Source organism: Salvelinus fontinalis, chromosome 2 (assembly GCF_029448725.1).
Source record: "Salvelinus fontinalis isolate EN_2023a chromosome 2, ASM2944872v1, whole genome shotgun sequence".
Classification (NCBI taxonomy): Eukaryota; Metazoa; Chordata; class Actinopteri; order Salmoniformes; family Salmonidae; genus Salvelinus; species Salvelinus fontinalis.
The window spans coordinates 33,331,963-33,344,798 of NC_074666.1; the positions used below are offsets into that span (position 1 = coordinate 33,331,963).

The window sequence follows — 12,836 nt, forward strand, 5'->3', positions numbered from 1 at the left end:
ATCATCGAGGCAAAGGGTGGCTATTTGAAGAATCTCAAATCCAAAATATATTTGAATTTAACACTTTTTTTCTAAATTATTCCATATGTGTTATTTCATAGTTTTGATGTCTTCACTTTTATTCTACAATGTAGAAAATAGTAAACAAAAAAAGTCAAAAATAAAATTTGACCGGTAGTGTATATATATATATTTGTATTAATACTTTTTTAATTGTGATTTTTCAGCTGAATTGCAGCACTCTCAGAACCCCTACTTCCTACAGCTATGTTGGTTAGAGCAAAGCTGTCTTCCCACATAATAAGGCTAAATGTGTTGCTATAACACATTTCCTATACAACTTGCAGTCCCATTTATTTTGGATGACATTAGCTGCTTTCATGAAAACACCTGGGTAGCTTTGATGTGTAGTCTACACTCTGCTGTGCCAACAGAAGTGGTATTGGTTTGTTTAATCTAACAATCAGCTGAGGTGACAATAACTTGATAATGCTGCCTATACGTGCGACTATAAAGCATGTTTTAGCTCTGAGTGGTGATTTGAGATAGTGCCGACGGCATTCCTATTGGTTTAATGGAAACGTGATGACATGTAAGATTTACTCACGTAGTATAAAGCCTCCCCTCTATAACGGATCCAAGGCATCGTGGACAGGACTTCGTACCAGTGACAACTGTACATCAACTGTATATCAAATACTGGAATCATCCTAGCTGCCACACTACAACACTTAGGAATCATGAGTGAGGTAGGTGTACCTTCTTTATTTCAATTATCGCTATCATAATAGCGGAGGCTAATAAACGAATCTATGGATAGTCTGGTGCTGCTAATTTCAGTATTCAAACGGAGCGCAAACAAATCGTGTCAAAGTAGCCAATTAGGATACAGCGTGAAATAAAATAAATTGTTTGTAGTTTCTGCTATGGCAACGATAGTAAACGTTTCGCTGGAATATAAGCAAGTGTCAGTGAAGTCCAGCCGATCTAAAATTATTTATTATCCAACTCCCGGTAAACCAACCCAAAACGGTCCTCTCTGAACAACCACTCGTAATTTTTGTCCTTACGTGGAATTTTTTGTTTAGTTTATTTATACAATGATGCATGCTTTGGAAATATAGCTTTGGAAATGTAGCCTGCGTGCTTATCTTTGTAGGGTAGACACCTTAAAGTAAACACAATTCCAGACCTGGTCTCATAGACTAGACGTAACATAGGAAACGTAAATCCAGGATGCTCAAAATAGTATAATACAGTATATCACATTTGTTACGGTTACCTAAAACAGAAGGTTACTTTTACCTCTTAAGGAGCTGCCCCTTTAAAAAAAAATGTTGCCTAAAATGACATACCCAAATCGAACTGCATGTAGCTCATGACCTGAAGCAAGGATATCCATATTCTTGGTAACATTTGAAAGGAAAGACTTTGAAGTTTGTGGAAATGTGAAAGGAATGTAGGAGAATATAACACAATGCATCTGGTAAAAGATAATACAAAGAAAACACCAACTGTTCTTTTGTATTTTTTTGTACCATCTTTGAATTGCAAGAGAAAGGCCATAATGTATTATTTTGAGACCAGGTGCAATTTAAATTTTGGCCACTAGATGGCAGCAGTGTATGTGCAAAGTTTGACTGATCCAATGAACCATTGTATTTCTGTTCAAAATGTTGTATCAAAACTCCCCAAATGTGCCTAATTTGTTTTATTAATAACTTTTCATTAAAAAAATTGTGTACTCTCCTGAAACAATAGCATGTTATTCTTTCACTGTAATAGCTACTGTAAATTGGACAGTGCAGTTAGATAAGCAAGAATTTAAGCTTTCTGCCAATATCAGATATGTTTATGTCCTGGGAAATGTTGTTGTTGCTTACAACCTCATGCTAATCGCATTAGCCTACATTAGCTCAATCGTCTTGTGGAAGGGACACCGATCCTGAGTAATTTTTTAAGGCAAAAATGAAAGGAGTGTAGTTGGTCAAGGTGGACAGGTAGGCATATAACACAAAAAAATGTTTATATCACGTTGAAATCACATTAGTTGACAACTCAACCAAATGTAAATCAAATTATACGTTGAACTGACGTCTGAGCCCAGTGGGATATCATACAAATTGTAATTCGTAACAAATAATACGAAATGGATGAAAGATATCCACAAATGAATACATACCATACAAAACCTAACATAGCATACTAAATGGAGGGAAACAGATTTACTTTTACTATGTTACGTCTACCCTCTAGTCCAGGTTGCAGCCCAGCAGCAGCAGCAGCTCCACATTTGTTTTCTGGTGCATTATGATTTTAATGTATTGTTAGAAGACAAAACCATAAATCATCTGACTAACTCTATACTTAAAAGTGAGGACATACTAGGATTATAAACTGTGTCAATTAACCCAATGACAAGAGGAAACATGAATTTATGTGGTTACATAATAACTGAAGACTTTTGTTGAATGGGTACAGTTTCATATGGCCTCTAATCTAGCAGAAATCACCGAAGAACAAACCAGCATTCCGCTCCAGGTGTTCCGCGCGCAAAATACAAATATTCCGGGAAATTGAAAGCGGGTTGTCTAATGGCCGCTGTTGCTGTAAGAGCCATACATAGTCAAAATGTTTTATGCAGTCTTTATTTAACGGTTGTTGTCATACTGTGAAGGCCTACTCAATCATGTCGTCTTCTCATTTAATATTTTGCATTTGAAGTAGGCAGACCTACTTAGAGAGAGAGAGGCCTACATAAGGGAATATTCTACCTGTGTGAGAATCCTTTGATAAACAAGATTGTTGAGCTATGACATGTAAATGAATGCTTAATCCAGCATGAATAGTATATGTGTTAGTTGAAGCGGGAGTGATATTGACCTAGACACAAAGTCTGCCAATCAACCGAATGCATCAGTCAGTTCAGTTAAGCCATAAAACCATGTCTATAACCATCATGTCTCAGCTGAAGGCAAGTGATCTCTGTGCTTATTACACTGCTAGAGAAAACAGAACAAGCCATCCCAGAATCCAGTATATGCAAACACTGCACTGAGCGCTTGAAAAGAGCACATCCTACAGTCACTGAATAATTCAAGGCATACCGCTGACCCATTGCAATAACACATTCTGTTCTGTCACTGCATGCGCAGAGCAGGGGGAAATGGAAATAAGTGAGGCTCCCAATCTGGGACCTTATCACTGTCTCGTTCCCTCAGAACAATGGGCCAATCTTAGAAACAATTGAGCTGCATCTTTTGGGGTCGCTTGCCCGGTGTATAGGCTAGTACAGTTGTCCTCGCACAACACAATTGCTTTCTGTCAATGGAACCCAGCAGCAGTTGGCCGAGAGAGACAGAGAAGAAGAGACAGACAGACAGAGAGAGCCAGACAGGGAGAGAGACAGACAGAGAGAGAGACAGAGAGAGACAGACAGACAGATAGACAGACAGACTGGCTGGCCGCGGTAGTGGCAGATGAGGCTAGTCTTCTTAGCTCTACAGCAGCCCCCCCCCCCCCCCCTCAACAGCTGCCCCCTCCTCTCTCTACAGCTGCCCCCCCTCTCTCCTGGTACACATTCTGCCTGGATAGGTGGTCCAATGGAGAGGCTCGGTCAGTGGCTGCCTCAGTGTGTGTGTGAGGGAAGCCTTCCCAGGCAACCCTACCCAGTGGGATCCCGAGTGGCGCAGCGGTCTAAGACACTGTATCTCAGTGCTCGAGGCATCACTACACTACCTTGGTTCCGTCCCGGGCTGTATCACAACTAGCCTTGATTCGATGTCCCATAGGACGGTGCACAATTGGCCCAGCGTCGTCCGGGTTAGGGGAGGGTTTGGCCGGGGTAGGCCGTCATCGTAAAATAATAATTAGTTCTTAACTGACTTGCCTAGTTAAATAAAATAAAATACAAATAAAACACATTGAGTAGAAAACACATAACACACCTGGGTTTTGGATTGGCTTTCTAGTTGTGTTAGCTACCGGTCTTTAGTGCAACATTAAGTCGACATCAACCAAAATATACTTGTGATGACAATTATGAAAGACATGAATTGTACTTTTGAATTCCGTATAGTCAGTGTGGAAGAGGTGAAAAAAATTATTGTTGTCTATCAACAATGACAAGCCACTGGGGTCTGACAATCTGGATGGAAAATTACTGAGGATAATAGCAGACGATATTGCCACTCCTTTTTGCCACATCTTAATTTTAAGCCTACTAGAGAGCGTGTGCTCTCAGGCCTGGATGGAAGCCAAAGTCATTCCGCTACCCAAGAATAGTAAAGCCCCCTTTAATGGCTCAAATAGCCAACCAATCAGCCTGTTACCAACCCTTAGTAAACTTCTGGAAAAAATGGTGTTTGACCAGATACAATGCTATTTCACAGTAAACTAATTGACAACAGAAGTTCAGTGTGCTTATAGGGAAGGACACTCAACAAGCACAGCACTTATACAAATGACTGATGATTGGCTGAGAGAAATTGATGATAAAGTGATTGTGGGGACTGTCTTGTTAGACTTCAGTGCAACTTTTGACATTATCGATCATAGTCTGCTGCTGGAAAAACTTATGTGTTATGGCTTTACACCCCCTGCTATAATGTGGATAAAGAGTTACTTGTCTAACAGAACACAGAGGGTGTTCTTTAATGGAAGCCTCTCAAATATAATCCAGTTAGAATCAGCAATTCCCCAGGGTAGCTGTTTAGGCCCCTTGCTTTTTTAAATTTTTACTAGCGACATGTCACTGACTTTGAGTAAAGCCAGAGTGTCTTTGTATGTGGATGACTCAACACTATACACGTCAGCTACTACAGCGACTAAAATGACTGCAACACTCAACAAAGAGCTGCAGTTAGTTTCAGAGTGGGTAGCAAGGAAAAGTTAGCCCTAAATATTTCTAAAACTAAAAGCATTGTATTTGGAACAAAACACTCACTAAATTCTAAACCTCAACTAAATCTTGTAAAAAATAATGTGGAAATTGAGCAGGTTGAGATGACTAAACTGCTTGAAGTAACCCTAGATTGTAAACTGTCATGGTCAAAACATATTGATGCAGTAGTAGCTAAGATGGGGAGAAGTCTGTCTATAAGAAGGCAGAGCATCGCTTTATTAACAACACTATCAACAAGACAGGTCCTACATACAGGCCCTAGATTTGTAGCACCTTGACTACTGTTCAGTCGTGTAGTCAAGTGCCACAAATAAGGACTTAGGAAAATTGCAATTGGCTCAGAACAGGGCAGCACGGCTGGCCCTTGGATGTACACAGAGAACTAATATTAATAATATGCATGTCAATCTCTCCTGACTGAAAGTGGAGGATAAATTGACTTCATCATTACTTTTATTTATGAGATGTGTTGACATGTTGAATGCACCGAGCTGTCTGTCTAAACTACTGGCACACAGCTTGGACACCCATGCATACCCCACAAGACATGCCACTAGAGGTCTCTTCACAGTCCCCAAGTCCAGAACAGGCTATGGGAGGCACACAGTACTACATAGAGCCACGACTACATGGAACTCTATTCCACATCAAGTAACTGACGCAAGAAGTAAAATTAGATTTGTAAAACAGATTTTAAAAATTGCTTTATGCAACAGCGAGGACTGTGAAGCAACACAAATATTGGCACAGATATATGCATACACACACACGCACGCACACACACACACACACACACACACACACACACACACACACACACACACACACACACACACACACACACACACACACACACACACACACACACACACACACACACACACGCACACACACAAATCTGTGATTGTATTGTAATTCTTTAAAAAATGTATAAACTTCCTTGACTATGTTGGAACCCAGGAAGAGTAGCTAATGGGGATCCATAATAAATACAAATACAAAATACACTGAGGTATGAGATCATACTGTACGTCGCAGAGCACCCATCTGACAATGATTCCCCCTGCTCATGGTTTATATAGGTTTCTATGGTACTGCATGAACACAGGATCTTATAAATAAGATCACTCTACCCCTACTTATATGTACATATCTACCTCAATTATCTTGTACCCCTGCACATTGACTCAGTACTGGTACGCCGTGTATATAGCTAAGTTATTGTTACTCATTGTGTATTTGTTCCGTGTGTTATTATTGAAAAAATATATCTTTACACTGTTGGGAAGGGCCCGTAAGTAAGCATTTCAATGTTAGTCTACACCTGTTGTTTACGAAGCAAGTGACAAATAAAATGTGATTTAATAAGACATTACAAAGTGAGATCTTGCAGCACACAAGACATTCACTAGCTTCCCATCTCCATGATGGATTTATATGCCCATAAAGAATCAAGGCCAAGGCTTTAGAGGGGCTCTGTGAATACATAATTAAATGGAAATCAATGCCAATAGTCCCCACTAGCTCACCTCCCACCCCACCACCCATTTACTTTCACACAAAGTTTCTACCTATGGGGCTATAAATAGGCCCAAATATACAAATATACTCACCAGTTTGTGCCCAGTATGAAGACACTGGTATGGAATGACGATGTGTTCCAAACAATGTGCAGGTAACCAGTCAAGATGGGGCCCAGTATTGGGTTACTACAGGGTTATATAATCAGACTATGCATGTGTGGAGTAGAAAAGTGGTGGTGCGCACGGTGTATGTGGGAGGGTGGGAGATAATCAGAGAAAGAATCACATGCAATCATAAACCAGTCACACACCCTGCTCCCAGTCTCAGCCAGAGCCTGAAGAATTGCTTGGTCTCAGTGTCTTTTAAACACATCGCAACCGTCCACGCTGCAGCCTCCTGGCTGGGGGCTTTAGGAGCCATCTGTGATCTTGAATAGCAGGTGGGTAATTTCTTAAGTATACGCCTGTGTATTATTTGTAACTGCATCTGTACATGCATTAAGGCCTTGTGTCAGGCCTCTGGCGATAGCATTAGAACCCGGGCCCTAAATCCACATTATCTCCACATTTAGAGACAAGCGACCGTCCTTCTGTCAACAGGCTAGATTGTAATGCTCTCCACAAATACTCAGATATTAAGCAGATTTGTTCAATATCTTTTTGTTGCATGCAGGATTATGTAAATCCGCTCGGGTGGAGATTTGGTTCCGTCTGTGGTGCGGTGTATCTATCCCGTCCTGTCACATTCAGATTTAGACAGGTCAGGCTCATTCAACAGCCATGATATCTGTCGTGTTGATGAGACACTCACTTGTTTCATTTTACAGCCTCTTCGCAATGGCAACAAATCACAACACTGTTTGTTCTATTGCCTTAAAATTTATTTTGGGGTAAAAACAAGCATTTTAGTACGTTGAGCGTGATGTCATTATGAAATTATGAAACACGATGTGATAAAACGCTGCCTCCACAGTGAAGGTGCAGTGTGATTAAGAAGATGGGTAGATGATCCAGAATGTTCTATCCCTGTAGAGACTTGGGGGACCCAACCAACAGACGCTTAACGTGCTGTAAATAAACCTTACCAATGTCTCTGAGTTAGTCGTCGATTGTGATCGGGCAGGCAGATAGATAAAGTAGATGAAGAGAGATGGGAAGGGATGCAGATAGATTGGTAGATATATAGACAGAAAGGCGCAGCACAGCCAGTGTCGCCTCCAGGCTTAAAAACAGGGTGCAGTCAGCCTTGTTTGATTAGCTTTGAGAGCATGGTCCAGTGGTTTGGTGTTTTCCATGTGAGTTGTCAGTGTAGGTTAAGATGACAAGTACTGAAGTATGCCATTCATATGGATTTGTGTACAGTAGATGCAGAATAATAAGGAAATGGTTCATTGATTCAAAAACCATCAATCATGCATGCTATGATCAACTAACAGAGGTATATAACTTGATTTTGCCATATTTTATTACATTGCTATGATATAGAAACTTAAACAATTTCATAACATACTCTATTTGAAAATAGTATTATTTAAATCTTAACCTACTGATGCTCTGTCTAAGTAATGGCAATGCATCAGACAAAGAGTCCAATATGGAACTGCATCCAACAATTTAACATCAAGGAACTGCATGGTGGCCTTGGTGCCTACTTAGCAAAGCCCTCTGTTTCATCATCAGAGGTGGACCACCAGGCCCTCTCTTCACTCTCGCCTTTCTACATCAATGGAAAAGGAGAATGAGAGAAGGTTGCTACCAATTAGTGTAAAAAGGTCAGTGTAGCAGAGGCGAAGGAGGTAGGGATGAATAGTGTCTCTTTGTGTCCTTTTTACCCTCGTTTCTACTGATGAAAGTCAGAAAGAGTGAATTAAATTCAGCTCAGAAGTGCCTGTTCGACAGATTTAGGCACCAATTCAGTCAATGGAAGTCTGAGGAAATTAGCCAAAGTAAATTTTTTGTTGTTTTTGACCTGAACAATATTTTTTAGTTAATCTGTTAGTGGAAATGTCATATTAATTTGTATAATCTCTTCTGAATGACTAACTGGTATCTGACAGAGTGCATAGATATATATTTTTTTAAATCATATGTTTCTCTCAAATTGAAATTGGTCACAGTCCTCAGATCAGTCCATTATGTTGTCCTTATGTAATACTTCACGGTGTACGAAACATGCAACATTACGCTGGTGATACATGGTCCTGGTTCAGAATTATTCAGTGCTCATTGTGAATCACGATGCCACACTCTGACCCTAATCGTCCCTCACAATGAGCAGAGATTATGCTAAAATGATCTGTAATCCAGCTAAATTGTCTGATGTAGGGTCTGATCCCTGTCTGCTGTGCACTCCCCATAACCTGGTCCACAACATAGGGCTAACATCAGAGGTGTGGGATGGGGACAGACACCAGGAGAAGGAGAGGAGGCACATTGAATTTCTAGCAATTATTAAAGGTTACTTCAAGTTTCACTTCGTTGATCTATGTGCATGCATGCAGGTGGGTGGAGTGGGATTTTTGGAGTAGAGGACACCTTTTGGTAACATTATATCGTCGCCGGTCCAACACCCATTGTCAAGGTGGCAATAGCACACAGCCATTCAATCTCCATCGACAAACATTGGCAGTAGAATGGCCTCACTGAAGAGTTCAGTGACTTTCAACATGGCACCGTCATAGGGTGACACCTTTCCAACAAGTCAGTTCGTCAAATGTCTGCCCTGCTAGAGCTGCCCCAGTCAACTGTAAGTGCTATTATTGTGAAGTGGAAACGTCTAGGAGCAACAACGGCTCAGCCGCGAAGTGGCTACCGAGTTCCAAATTGCCTCTGGAAGCAACGCCAGCATAAGAACTGTTCGTCGGGAGCTTCATGAAATGGGTTTCCATGGCCGAGCAGCTGCACACAAGCCTAAGATCACCATGCGCAATGTCTAGCATTGACTGGAGTTGTGTAAAGCTCGCCACCATTGGACTCTGGAGCAGCGGAAACGACGGACGAAATTGGTTTGGCGGATGTCAGGAGAATGCTACCTGCCTGAATGCATAGTGCCAACTGTAAAGTTTGGTGGAGGAGGAATTATGGTCTGGGGCTGTTTTTCATGGTTCGGGCTAGGCCCCTTACTTCCAGTGAAGGGAAATCTTAAGGCTACAGCATACAATGACTTTCAAGACAATTCTGTGCTTCCAACTTTATGGCAACAGTTTGGGGAATGCCCTTTCCTGTTTCAGCATGACAATTCCCCCGTGCATAAAGCGAGGTCCATACAGAAATGGTTTGTCGAGATCGGTGTGGAAGAATTTGACTGGCCTGCACAGAGCCCTGACCTCAACCCCATCGAACACCTTTGGGATGAATTGGAACACCGATTGCGAGCCAGGCCTAATCGCCCACCATCAGTGCCCGACCTCACTAATGCTCTTGTGGCTGAATGGAAGTAGCAATGTTCCAACATCTAGTGGAAAGCCTTCCCAGAAGAGTTGAGGCTTTTATAGCAGCAAAGGGGGGACCAACTCCATATTAATGCCTGTGATTTTGTATTGAGATGTTCGCTAAGCAGGTGTCCACATACTTTTAGTAATTTAGTGTATGCCCTGGTAAATATACTTATACTTGCTAGTGTAACCTAAAATATTATCCCAGTTTGATATGCTGCTTGTGTACAGTCGTGGCCAAAAGTTTTGAGAATGACACAAATATTAATTTTCACAAAGTTTGCTGCTTCAGTGTCTTTAGATATTTTTGTTAGATGTTACTATGGAATACTGAAGTATAACTACAAGCATTTCATAAGTGTCAAAGGCTTTTATTGACAATTACATGAAGTTGATGCAAAGAGTCAATATTTGCAGTGTTGACCCTTCTTTTTCAAGACCTCTGCAATCTGCCCTGGCATGCTGTCAATTAACTTCTGGGCCACATCCTGACTGATGGCATCCCATTCTTGCATAATAAATGCTTGGAGTTTTTCAGAATTTGTGGGTTTTTGTTTGTCCACCCGCCTCTTGAGGATTGACCACAAGTTCTCAATGGGATTAACTTCTTTGGGGTAGGGGGCAGTATTTTCACGTCCGGATGAAATGCATGCCCAGAGTAAACGGCCTGCTACAAAGCCATAAAAGCTAGAATATGCATATTATTAGTAGATTTTGATAGAAAACACTCTGAAGTTTCTAAAACTGTTTGAATGATGTCTGTGAGTATAACAGAACTCATATGGAAGGCAAAAACCTGAGAAGAAATCCAACCAGGAAGTGGAAATCTGAGGTTGGTCGATTTTCAACTCAGCTCCTATTGAAGATACAGTGGGATATTGGTAATGTTGCACTTCCTAAGGCTTCCACTAAATGTCAACAGTGTTTAGAACCTTATCTAATGCTTCTACTGTGAAGTGGGGGCGAATGAGAGTGGAATGAGTCAGAGGTCTGCCAGCAGCCACGAGCTGACCCTGCGCGTTCACATGAGAGTTTGCTCCCGTTACATTTGCTTTTCTGAAGACAAAGGAATTCTCCGGTTGGAACATTATTGAAGAATTTTGTTAAAAACATCCTAAGAATTGATTCAATACATCGTTTGACATGTTTCTACTGACTGTTACGGAACTTTTTGACATTTTGTCTGCTTTTAGTGAACGCGCTTCATGACTTTGGATTTGTTTACCAAACGCGCTAACAAAAGTAACTATTTGGACATAAATGATGGACATTACCGAATAAAACGAACATTTCTTGTGGAAGTGGGAGTCCTGGGAGTGCATTCCGACGAAGATCAGCAAAGGTAAGTGAAGATTTATAATGCTATTTATGATTTTTGTTGACTGCATAATATGGCGGATATATTTGTGTCTTGATTGGCCTCTGAGCGCCGACTCAGATTATTGCATGGTTTGCTTTTTCCGTAAAGCTTTTTTGAAATCTGACACAGCGGTTGCATTAACTTCTCTGCACTATGGATCCCTTTTACGGGATCATTTTCCTAAACAACCGCTGAATATTTCGTTAAATATTACTTATATAACAAAAATACGCCATTTGGTTTGCGCGTTATGTTCAGAAAACCAAAGCCTTGTTCCGTTCTAAAATTCCAAAAAGTATCCGTAATGGACGTAGAAACATGTCAAATGTTTTTTATAATCAATCCTCAGGTTGTTTTTAACAAACATAATCGATAATATTTCAACCGGACCGTAACCTACTCAAGAGAGAAAAAGAAAATGGAGCGCTACCCTCTCGCGCGCAGGAACTAATCTGAGGACACCTAACTAGTTTTGAAAGATCTCGCTAATTTTTCAAAATAAAAGCCTGAAACTTTGTCTAAAGCCTGGTCACAGCCTGAGGAAGCCATTGGAAAAGGAATCTGGTTGATACCCCTTTAAATGGAAGAAAGACGGGCCAGGAAACACAGATTAAAAAATATATATATATCACTTCCGGGTTAGATTTTCTCAGGTTTTCGCCTGCAGAATCAGTTTTGTTATACTCACAGACAATATCACAGACAATACTAATCTGTCAATTATATGCATATTCTACGACCTGGACCTGAGAAATAGTCGTTTACCGTGGGAACGTTATTTAAAAAATAAATAATAATCTGACCCCTAGCGTCAAGAGTTAAGGAGAAGTGCATCTAAAATTCCATGCATAACAGTTGTATCTTTTAGCAATGTTTATTATGAGTATTCCTGTAAATTGATGTGGCTCTCTGCAAAATCAAAGGATGTTTTGGAACTTCTGAACGTAAGGCGCCAATGTAAACTCAGATTTTTGGATATAAATATGAACCTTACAGAACAAAACATATATGTATTGTGTAACATGGAGTCCTATGAGTGTCAGCTGATGAAGATCATCAAAGGTTAGTGATTCATTTTATCTGTATTTCAGCTTTTTGTGAATCCTTTCTTTGGCTGGAAAAATGGCTGTGTTATTCTGTGAATAGGCACTCACCTAACATAATCATTTGGTTTGCTTTCGTCGTAAAGCCTTTTTGAAATCGGACACTGTGGCTGGATTTACAACAAGTGTATCTTTAAAATGGTGTAAAATACATGTATGTTCGAGGAATTTTAATTTGGGGCTTCTGTTGTTTTGAATTTGGCGCCCTGCAGTTTCACTGGCTGTTGAAGAGGTGGGACGCTACCGTCTCACATACCCTAGAGAGGTTAAGGTCTGGGGAGTTTCCTGGCCATGGACCCAAAATATCGTTATTTTGTTTCCCGAGCCACTTATTTATCACTTTTGCCTTATGGCAAGGTGCTCCATCATGCTGGAAAAGGCATTGTTCGTCACCAAACTGTTCCTGGATGGTTGGGAGAAGTTGCTCTCGGAGGATGTGTTGGTACCATTCTTTATTCATGGCTGTGTTCTTAGGCAAAATTGTGAGTGAGCCCACTCCCTTGGCTGAGAAGC

At 40.8% G+C, this 12,836-nt stretch overlaps 1 protein-coding gene across 2 annotated transcripts in view; it reads left to right on the forward strand.

Moving 5' to 3' along the window:
- The first annotated feature begins 614 nt into the window (after positions 1–614).
- LOC129817355 (calmodulin regulator protein PCP4-like) overlaps positions 615–12,836 on the forward strand; it is a 31,337-nt gene continuing 19,115 nt past the window's right edge. The window contains exon 1 of one of the 2 annotated variants that reach the window (XM_055872511.1): positions 615–749. In XM_055872511.1, coding sequence (XP_055728486.1) covers positions 741–749 — 9 coding nt within the window. In that variant the 5' untranslated portion in view covers positions 615–740. The remainder of the gene's footprint in view (positions 750–12,836) is intronic. The other variant, XM_055872501.1, reaches the window with a different exon arrangement.